Here is an 11,858-nt window from a genome sequence, read left to right as displayed (position 1 = left end):
GGTGCTGTGGGGTAGCTTGACGTTTCATAGAGGGTGCTCAAACATTTAGGGTTTCCCATTAATGCACCAGCGCTACAGTTGCATTTTCTACTGCAACACTCCCCACGCACACACACACAGTGCACCCGCGACTGTTACAATGAAGGCTCGATAATCAGCTCACGGCATATAGGCAGGGGTAAAGTGCTATTTTTTACAAGTGGGAGCGGACCTCACCTCCTCTAGGAGGGTCCTCACCTCCTCTAGGGGGGGTCCGGGGGCTAGCTCCCCCGGGAAGATTTTTTGTTAAATATTGAAGTTAAAAGCATCAATCTGGTGCACTTTGAGAGCAACATTAAGAGATCTATGGATACATCTCTCAACACCCATACGAAACAGAACTGTCAACAGATTTTCTATTTCTTTATAGATATTTTACAAATCACTCCCCTTTTAAAACAAAACCGTTTGAGACCCACTAGACTAAAGTTAACTAGTTAACTATCTAAAACACTGAGAGAGTCCTTTACTTCACCTGAGTTGAGGTTACCTGAGACTCTCCGTCTGACAGGAGAGAGTTCTCCCTCCACCTTGTTGTTGAAAAAGCTCCTTATATCCATTAGCTTGGCTAGCTAGCACCAGATGCTAACCACAACGATCTCCGGTAGATACCCACTGGTGCGCGAGGCGAGCTCTCTCGCACGCACGCACACACACACACACACCACACACACACACACACACACACACACACACACACACACACACACACACACACACACACACAACACACACACACGCACGACACACACACACACACCCACACCCACACACACACCACACACACACACACCACACACACACACACACACACACACACACACACACACACACACACCACACACACACACACACCACCCACACAAAGCAGGGCTTGAATGAAACACAGAGACCCAGAAGTAAGCTACTTGTACTCACGAGGCCTATTATGTGCAGAATCCCTCTCGTGGACGTTTAAGGACTAAAAAATTATCAATTTTTCACTTTGCTGTTAGCAAATCATTTGGCACTCTAGCTAACAGGAAGTCACTCAAGTGTCACAAAGTAATTTAGCCTATGGGTAGTTCAAAAATCGAATGGGTGCTGGCCATTGGCCTAATCATATCACCTGTGTTGGCTTTATGTTTTTGGTCAAAAATGTGTTTGTTTCACATATGCATTGATGTAATCAATAATATTTCTAATTTAATTTAATAAAAATAATAATAATAATTTTCGAAAAAAAAAACACATATTTCTTGGGGGTGCTTAGGGGGTGCTTTGGCAATCCTGGGGGGTGCTTCACAATAAAACTGGAATGGCTCCTTAACTAAACAACTGCGGAACTCATAAGATCAAATCAGTGTTTGAAAAAAAACATGTCAATAAATGTTAATAAGTTATCAATCCAAAAATAGGTGACCCACTGTGCAACAACTGAAAGATTGCAATGCTAAACTGAGCACACATATCTTTATACCTAATATCATGGAACTGGAGAAAAAATGTTGAACTTTACTTCCTTAGGGTGTTTCAGACACCAGAAGGAGGCAGTACAGGCCCATTTTCTCCCTGCCATAGTCTCCACTCACTCTCTCTCTCTTGTGTGCAAGAGTTTTTGAATGTGACTGAATGTGTGTGTGTCAGAAATTACCTACAATTGTTCAGAAAATCCACCAAAGACCCTCCAGATCCACTGACAGCTTTTGCAGGCCGCAGCAACGTCCCAGGTCCAGTTCCCCATCTCTTAGTTAGGGGAACTGTTGGAGAACAATTAGACTAGGAAAGGCGAGATGTCTTATCCTCTGCTCTAATACTTTTGTTCCTGTTGTTATGCAAAGTGACACTTTTGTGAAGAGGGAAAAACCTGTTTAAGTTAGCCTTCAAAGACTAAATGCTTGCCAACATATATGTGTATAACATTTAAAGATAATCTGGAAGCCATTTAGCTTCTTTTTTTTTATAAACAAAGACAAGTTGTATATGAATTAAAGTGGCTGTCTACAGTACGTTTTAATAACTTTTAAATTCCATGTCATGTGATTGTTACAGGTTGACGCCAATGTGGAATGTCATTTTTACTGGATAAAAGAATATTTGTATACAAGGAAAGTCTTAATATTATTATATTATTACAAATAAGACAAACACGTTAACAGTACACCATACATGACCATTAATATCTGTTTGTAGATTGGGTTGTTCGTAGATTAAAACAAACATTCTTGAATATTGGGAAAAGTTTACTTTACTGTCTGAAACAATGCCTGAAAAATGGTGTTGTTAAGTGTTGTTTACTTTTATATATGAACCAGCTCTACGACAACAACAAGAGGAAAACATACGTGTTGCATGTGCTGTAAGCAAGATAATGGAGACACCCCCAAGTGGTTATCTTTTAATCTTGGAAAGCAGATAAAGCCAACACTTTGTGTTTGTTTGTTTGTTTGTGTGTGTGTGTGTGTGTGTGTGTGTGTGTGTGTGTGTGTGTGTGTGTGTGTGTGTGTGTGTGTGTGTGTGTGCCATGCTGAATTGATTTCTATTGGTTTCCAAGGAAATAATGGTTAGATCAGTCTCAGTGGCCCCTCCTCACAGAAAACCCATTTTACTCAACTTATTCTTTGAGAGGGGCTGGTATTTTCTTTCAGTCAGAAGAGGAAACACTTCAGTTACTCAGGGTAGAGTCTGCATCTTTCAGGTTTGGATTTGACAAATGTTATACTATGTTTAATTAAAGTTCAGCTCATGGGAATCTTTGCATCGGTTATTTAGAAAGTAGAATCTGTAAACAGTATCTGTTCACCATGTGCACATTAGCATTGACATTGTAACACATTAGCTTTTAACTGTACTGCTGCGCCTACAGCCTCACAGAGCCTATTTTATATATACATTTATAATAATGTAATAATATATATATATATATATAATATAAATATATATTTAAATAGAATATCTATTGTGTGGCAAGTGGGGTGCAGCTTATTTAACGCCTTGTTTAAGGTCTATTATTTAACATGGCGTTTATATACAATTCACTAAATAATTAATGTTGAGTGAAACCTGACAGTAGGCCTATTAAAGAGAAACCTTATATGTAAACATTTTTACTACAATGTAGTATAGCTTCATTTCTTACTAATATTCATTACCTGATTACTAAAAGGTTAAAATGGACCAATCGCAAAACTCACAGCTGAAACTAAATCTGATGACCCTTGGGACCAAAACCAGACCCAACCCAATCCAAACCTCGGGAGAGGGAACAGTGGGACAGCAAGATTGAGTTCATCCTGGCAGTGGCCGGTCACATTGTTGGTTTGGGAAACGTCTGGAGGTTTCCTTACCTTTGCTACAAAAATGGAGGAGGTAAATATTTATTGTTCCGGCCAGGTGTGCATCATGTGCAAATATTATGTTGTAGCCTGCCTTGGAAGGGATTATGACTACATTTAGTTAATAATTGGTTTTGTCAGAATTTAATTAAAGTGCTGGGTATAAATCCTACAACTCTGTCAGTACTTTTATAAAGTTACTATGATTTCTGAAGTGTCTTCTCACAACATCATTATTGAATGTTCTCAAAAGTATGAAATTGTTTCAATACTTTAACAACGCTATCTCATTTTTATTTTAAAGGGGTTTTCTTCATACCTTATGTTTTGTTCTTGTTCACCTGTGGCATCCCACTCTTCTTCCTGGAGACATCTCTGGGCCAGTACACCAGTCAGGGTGGAATAACATGTTGGAGGAAAATATGTCCTCTTTTTGAAGGTACAAGTCTTCATAATGTTTGTAGCGAGATTTTATCAGCTTTGAGAATACGAAAAACAACAGCATAATGACTAACTTCTAATGAATATTGTTGCATAATATGCAGTTTGAAGGACATTGTTTTTTTTGTCTTCAAGACTGGATAAAGTCAATTGATACTTTATTAGACTTACATTTACTTAAACAAATAGATTGAATTCAAAAGCGCAATATTTGATTTTCTATTCAAATTAAAAAAATATGAATTAGAAAACATTGGAAATATTGTAAAGTACACCTACCTCTTATTTTTTACTTGAGTAAAATACAAACATATTTATGAGTGATTTTTCATGATATCGCAATAACACGTCTCTCTCTGCAGGCTTAGGTTATGGAAGTCAAGTGGTTGTTTTGTACACTGGGGTGTATTACATAATCATCCTGGCCTGGGCGTTTCTCTACCTGTTTTCATCCTTCACATCTGAGCTTCCATGGGCGAGCTGTCAAAACAGCTGGAACACAGGTATCACAACTTTATTTCCAGATATGACACATACAACTGTGTAAATAATCTACTTCCTTTATCCGTTTTCACAATCCATCTTATTCCTTCATTTTAAGATGCCTGTTTTGAGCATGGTCACAATCAAACATCCTCTCTGCACCAGTTAGGACAAAGCACATCTTCCGTTGTAGAGTTTTGGGAGTAAGTTGTCACGGTCTGTCTGTGTTGTGTTTTGTCTGTCTCTGGTTTCCTGTTTTATTTTTGTTTTATTTTGTGTTCACCCCCTGTCTTGTCTGTTGAATCCTGTCTCTGCCTGCGTTTCACTTCTCTTATTTTTAATTTCCTCGCTCCTCGGTCTCGGTCTCACCGGAAGTTGATTAGTCTGCGCCATCTTGAGTAGCGTCCCAATGGCCTTATTTTTGCCTGTTAGTGTGATTAGTCTTGTGTGCATTTAAGTTCTGGTTTTTCTGTCAGTCTTTGTGAGATCCTTGTTTGTTTTTTGACTATGTTCACGGGAAGAGCTCTGTAGTTTTCTTGTAGCCTTTTTATAAGGTATTTTCTGTTAAATCTGCGTTTGGGTCCTGCCTGCTTCACTCAACCCTGACATAAGTAGCATAAATAAAAACATAATAAAAGGGCAATTGTGTTCTTTATTTGTATTACACTGTTACAGGAGGAGAATCTTAGGCCTGTCCAGGGGAATTAATGAATCGGTAATGTCAGATGGGACCTGGCCCTCTGTCTACTTCTTGCCTGGGTGTTGTGTTATTTCTGTGTCTGGAATGGAGTGAAGTCCACAGGAAAGGTACAGTACAATCTTAAAATTACATCTTTAATGTCTGATCTCATTTATAGCCTGTTCTTAAAATATGTAATATTTAAAAGTAACAGACGATGTGTTGGTTCTGTCTCAGGTGGTCTACTTCACTGCCACATTTTCCATATGTAATGCTGGTGGTGCTGCTTGTACGTGGTCTCACATTACCAGGGGCCAAAGAAGGAATCGTGTTCTACCTTTACCCAGACCCATCCCGCCTCGCTGATCCAGAGGTACGACCTCTCCCTGACCTTAACCAAGTGCTTTAATGGCTGAATATGATCACAAACAAGACCGAGAGTCTGCTAAAAGCTAAATTAGTCACAGCCACAACAACTACTAGTCCCTTTTTTGAATGACTAACTTAACTTTAGAAGTATATATGAGCATATTGTAGTGCAAGAGAGACATTTTGCAACAATTACATACACTGTACACAGAGAACATTTAGAAGATTCTGCATTCTTGCATCTTTTCAAACTAATCCATATCCTTTAGGTATGGATGGATGCTGGTAGCCAAGTCTTCTACTCCTATGGAGTTTGCACAGGTGTTCTGACATCTTTAGGAAGTTACAACAAGTACAGTAACAACTGCTACAGGTATGCATTTCTCTCATCTGCACTGTCCATTCAATTCAAAATGTAATTCAGCTCTTACTGCAGTTCAGACCTTTAGAGCACAGGTTTACTAATGTTTTCATATTTCCTCCATAGAGACTGTGTCTACCTGTGCCTTTTAAACAGTTTAACCAGCTTTGTGGCTGGCTTTGCCATCTTTTCTGTGCTCGGTTTTATGGCAAAGGAGGCAAGGTGTGGATATATCGATGGTGGCTGAATCAGGTATGGAGGATGGATAACTCTTGACAGAAACTCAGATTGTTTACTGTTTAGATTATTTATGAAAATGTGCCTTTTTTCCATGCACTGTGTAGGTTCCAGGGTTGGCATTCATTGCTTATCCTCGGGCTGTGGCCCTGATGCCACTTCCCCAGCTCTGGGCTATTTTCTTCTTCGTTATGATCATCTTTTTAGGATTAGATAGTGAGGTAGGATTACAAAGATCTTTTTCAATAATGAGATTCAAACACTATAATACATGTTTTTGTGTTAATACATATATTTTATTTACCTTAGTTTGTATGTCAAGAGGCATTGGTCACTACATCTCCGACATGTATCCGGACTTCTTTCAAAACAGCTGTCGTCGTAAACTTCTCCTTCTCGGTATTTCTGTTGGAAGTTTCTTCATTGGCCTTCTGATGGTGACGGAGGTGAGTGGTGAAAACGTTTTCATCTTGTTCCCCTGAATAAATTAACGCTACATCTACTTTACATAAATGCAGTTGTGAAGGTGTAGAAATAAAATAAAAGAGCAGATAACATAAATGAAACAGTTTGTATCCATGTAAACACAAAGTGTGAATGATGCAATAACCACCCGCTTTGCCTTTCACTGAAGGACTCTCTTATCTTTTGCAGGGAGGCCTTTATATTTTTCAACTGTTTGACTACTACGCCTGCAGTGGGATGACCCTCCTGCTTTTTGCTGTTCTTCAGTCTGTCTGTATTGGATGGGTTTATGGTAAGGAGAACATTTAACTCACACTGTTGGATCGCACTTTTATAATCTCATGTTTTACAGACAAGTAGTTATTAATCCAGTCGTTCCACACCTAGGCGTAATGAGGGGTTGAAAGACAGTGAGAGTGTAGGAAGGAGAAAAATAAATTGCACAGGAAAACATTACTGGTGTGGTTAACCTCTTTGTAACAACATAGTCATTGATTCATTTCAGGGGATCCACAGCCCACAAGCCTTATGTTTTGGAAACCCTGTTTTTTTTAAAAACTGATGTTTAATACAAGTTGGGATCCCACAGTTTCCTATCAAACCAACTATGTTAAATTGATTTGAGGGGCGTTATATACACTGATCCAACATGAGTAACATTTCTATATATTTTTTATCAGGTGCAGATCGCCATTATGATAATATAAAGGACATGATTGGATATCGGCCATGGTCCTACATGAAATATTGTTGGCAGTACTTCACACCAGCTATCTGTGTAGTAAGTATTGGAGATGAGGGAATGCCTGCCTTGTAACATTGTTCATTCTTTACTAACAAGCAAATGTATTTGACAGCTGCCAGAGGCTTCTGTCCTAAAGGCAGTGCATGACCAGATGGAGACCAGTTTTAGATGGGGTATACTGTATTGCAACTCAAGACTTTTGATGTCAGTTTGAATTAAATGCTCGCGTAATCTCTGTCATCACTGGCTTGTGTTTCCTAATGAAATATTTAATTACAAGACTATCTAAATAAATCTTAGATATGTTCTCTTTAACTGTCACAATCTGCTAAAGAGACGACATATTCCTGTACTTCAAATGTCTATACTCTGAGATTAATCTGAAAGAAAACCAAAACATGAGTTACATCATGAATAAATGTTCAAAATACATATAATAGGAACCTCAGTTTCCATTGTAGGTTTTAAAATAAACAATAGGCAACTGCAAATTGTAATGGCTGTGTTTTATACAAACATTTATTTTATGTTTTTTTACCTTCTCTTCTTTCGCCTTGTGTTTTTTTTAAGTGCACATTTATCTTCTCCTTGGTCAAATATACTCCGCTGAAATTCAACAACACTTATGAATACCCCTGGTGGGGCTACACTATTGGAGGATTCTTTACGCTCTCTTCAACGCTCATGGTTCCTCTGTGGATGCTGTATGCTGTGAGTGTCACTCCAGGATCACTGAGACAGGTACTGTCACACGTCGTTACTGTCATGTTACTGTTACTTATCAGACAATAGTTTTAAAATAAAAAACAATTGACATGAAGTATGGATTAGTTTTGAAACTATCACTTTGGGTCTGTGACATGATCATTTCGGGGGCGGCCCTTGCCATTCCAGGCCACCCCTCAGACCCTGGCCCTGTAACTAAGTAATTGGATTAATGGAGGAATGATTTTTATCCTTACATTGACATAGAAACTGTATTGTACTTATCAATGACATCTGGCTTAAACTCGTTCTGCTTAAAGAATATTAGTAATAGTAGGTACTGGCAAAAATAGGACTCCTGTGATGGTGCTGATATGATTTTACTGCATGAAAGAAAGGAAATCTGGGAAAATGTGGGAGCTAAATCTCACAACTTGTGAAATTCATGTAGATAAATAAGTTGTGTTGAAGGCACCAAACTTATAGTTGCTATTTAGTGACTATTCACTTAATAGCATTCACATATTGTTAAAATGTGGTGGTTTGGAAAAAAAGTTAGATGTTTCTATTGGATTTTGTTATGAAAAAATTACAGCAATAAGTCACAAGTAATGTATTGTATCATATTGTATTTGTTTTGATTTGTGTACCCATAACATGCCTTGCCCTAACTGGCCTTTTTTCTTTCTTATGGGTTTACGTGATCATACTTTTATAATTATTATTCCACCAAAGTTAACATACTTTAGACTTTAATGCTAAACTGTAATTTCTTTCTCCACACAGAGACTGACTGTTCTGTGCACTCCAGCTAAGGATTTACCTACTGAAACGTTAAAGAAGGCATTAAATAAAGAAGCCTTTGAGACTTTCACAGGCTTGTACACACTGAGCCAATCAGAAAGTTCAGACGACAAAGGGGAAACAAATCAGAGGTACTCCATCATCTACACTGCATGAATAACGTAATGAAATTAAACAGTAATCCTGATGAGTGCGGATCCTAAACAGTGTATTAATTCATTTAATTTATTGATACTGAATACTAAAACTCTATTAAATAGTTTTTGATTTGAATGCTTGTTTTTGAGTGTTTAATACATAACTAAAAGATTTCATACACTATGGTTTTTCAGGAACAAACCAGAAGAAGCCAAAGAGAGCGTTTTAATTAAATGTGACTGTGTAAATTACTGATAAACTTAGTTAAAACTTAATAACTGCGACTGTACTGTTAAGGTGAGCATAACACTTTACAATGCATCGTTGTAATGCAGCATAACAAACCACACCTGTGTGCCTTAAACAACCTGAAACGAGGGTGAAACTTGGTCTACAGGCTGTAATTTAACAATTGCATGTTCAGAGCTTTTCTCAATCAAATTACAGAGTAACATAAAGCCTCAGTACAACCCTTTTCACACTGTAATTACAGTGTAAGTAGGTTATATGTGGGATTTTATTTTAAATTGTTATCATCACAACTAATTCCTTTGCAAAAAGATTTAAAAAAAAGAATCCTGATAAATAAAAGGTAATGCATTATTATACCCCAATCTTTGCTTGAGAGTTTCTCTATTTTCTATATTTACAATAAACACAAAGAAGGGCTTAAGGCTAATCAGAAGTAAAACAAAAAAATCCCCACAACTATAGAAAAACCTACAGTCCACAGTGAATTTCCTCACTCTATTTCCCTATCAGATGATCAGGTGTTTGCATAGAGGGTATCCAACATGTCATATTTTACATTACAAATGATTAAAGTTAAAAAATACTTGAATTGAAAACACAAGATCACCAAAGGGCTCCCATTTCAATGTAATGTAACTTGCTGCCGTGTGTTTTAACATTACATGACAACGGATTTGATGTTTACACCAGTAGATTTACCTTTCTACTAAACTAAGTAAAAAATAAACAGTGAGTAGTTCATTGTCATAATCTGTTCCTCATCGTACCTCTTGTTCTTTCCCACTATACCCTCAACACACCATATTTCAAAAAGTGTAATTTTCCTAAACATTTTTTTAACTCAAATTATGTACCAAGCAATTTTTAAGTATATTGTACATTCTAAATAAATTATATAACAACCACTTTATGAGTTTCTGAGCTTCCACCTCTGCTTGTAAATACTAAGAATAACAGACATATCTGACACAGATCACACAGGTCATCTTCTATTCCATGGTTTGGCCGCCTGGTGGTGCTGATGTTTATTTTATTTTAATTACTTTCACATGAGACGGTCTATATAGGATGGCCTTAGGACCTTTATTAACTGGTCATGTGTTTACTTAATAAATCACTTGTAAAACCAATAACCAACATGAATACACGTTTAGTGACAAACATAGTAATAACAATAATGCTTTTACACCCTATACAACAGAACAAAAATAAACATAATTAATGTCCTGTTATTGAACCATGAGCTATATCAAATGAACCACCAGAGAGGTTTCAGCAACACATGCAAACATTCAGTCTTGGTTCATTGCATTTACCTTTGATTAGTGCATGACTGCCTGCGTGTGAACACTATTATTAGTTGTAAATACATAATACGTGTTTATATCGTATACACTTACTTACTGTTCATGCAGGGCTTTTGCATTAGTTTTAATTTAATTAAGGTTAACTAATATACTATACTATCATGTGTGCACCACTATTTGCTGAGATTAACACTGTGCTGAGAAGTATAAAACTGACCACATGAGGGTGCTTCAGTAATGCAAATAGTCGTCCTTGTATAAACTATACTCATGGACAAAATATAAGGCAAACAGCAGACCAGTCAGAACTGATTCATTTGAAAACGCATCACCGCAACAACAACAACAACAACAACAACAAAAACAACAACAACAACAACATGTACCAATATGGAAATACTTTTATAAAGTGTATTTGGTTGGTTTTTGTATTATTGGATGTAATGTCTATGCGTTTGTAGGTGGAGGAGAATTACATGTTAATCCTTTGGCGCACACGAGTATCTGAGCCACTCTGGAGGTCAAAGATTAGTAGTATACTTGAAATAGTTGCTCTGCAGCAGGTATACTCGCCATTGAGAAACGGCCCCTGTCTCTTTGAATGTATGTTTCTGTACAACTTTATTGACAGTGTTGTACAATAAACAATATGAAACTAGCTTTATATTGTACTTTTAGCTTTCTTCCACAGAAATTCTAACAAAAAATACTCCATGTACATTTTCAGATACTATTTTAAAAGATACACGATTTAGGCATTTCACTACAAATAAGTGCAACCAAGTTAACTTTAAAGCTCTACAGTCAATGCAGTAGACTCACATAGAAGTATTTGCAGAATAACAAATACACACCATGCAGTCAGTGTGCTTGGTAATGGTAGCATATGTCTGTGTTCATTGATTGACACTAATGTTGTACAATTTGTTCCAGGCCAGTCACATAATGTGTTTTCCTGACCTACGAACAGATTCGCTAGTGTTTCTGTTTGGCACAGGTACAGAACTTCCTGTTACAGTTTCCACACTTAACCTGCACAGGAGTGTGTTAAGTACTTGCATAGCTGTGAAGCAGAAAGCTAATCCCAATTACCTGTCAAAGATGTGACCTTACGCACGAGGCAAGCACCTTTTTGATCTAGGCTATAGACATCTCCCCTGCATTGGGCTTATGAGTATCTCAAAGCTTCTGTATACATCTCATTTAGAGCTCAGGTCTCACATGTTCTTGGTGTCAGATGTCCCACATAAACTTAAAACAACTCTTCAACCATGTAAAAGCTATATTTGAATGACAATGTTAAGGATAATTGCTGTTGTAGTTTTGATTATTGAAGAAATTGATACTTGGCTTGCTGTTTCATTGTTTATTGAACCTCAGGTGGGTGGGTGTGGATGGGCCTTTGTGTGTATAACAAACCAACACATATCATTTAATAAGATTGTCCATGTTCTGATTTGTTTCACACAGCATTAGTCACTCACCAAGTGGTTTTATAGAAAATGTCATCAACAAATAC

The 11,858-nt window shown here is 37.3% G+C and overlaps 1 protein-coding gene across 1 annotated transcript; it reads left to right on the top strand.

Moving 5' to 3' along the window:
• Positions 1 to 3,190: 3,190 nt before the first annotated feature.
• Positions 3,191 to 8,915, top strand: slc6a22.2 (solute carrier family 6 member 22, tandem duplicate 2). The gene is given in 19 exon segments (XM_034219164.1): positions 3,191 to 3,235; positions 3,237 to 3,387; positions 3,658 to 3,792; positions 4,157 to 4,297; positions 4,396 to 4,480; positions 4,953 to 4,984; positions 4,987 to 5,084; positions 5,194 to 5,214; positions 5,216 to 5,329; positions 5,595 to 5,698; positions 5,813 to 5,903; positions 5,905 to 5,939; positions 6,033 to 6,144; positions 6,233 to 6,260; positions 6,263 to 6,369; positions 6,578 to 6,680; positions 7,069 to 7,169; positions 7,704 to 7,874; positions 8,625 to 8,915. Coding segments are annotated over 19 exon segments (1,848 nt in total). The 3' UTR covers positions 8,799 to 8,915.
• Positions 8,916 to 11,858: the final 2,943 nt, after the last annotated feature.

Source organism: Gymnodraco acuticeps, unplaced genomic scaffold, assembly GCF_902827175.1.
Source record: "Gymnodraco acuticeps unplaced genomic scaffold, fGymAcu1.1, whole genome shotgun sequence".
Lineage (NCBI taxonomy): Eukaryota > Metazoa > Chordata > Actinopteri > Perciformes > Bathydraconidae > Gymnodraco > Gymnodraco acuticeps.
Note: the sequence above shows the minus strand (reverse complement) of the source record. Positions and strands in the feature narration are given on the sequence as shown.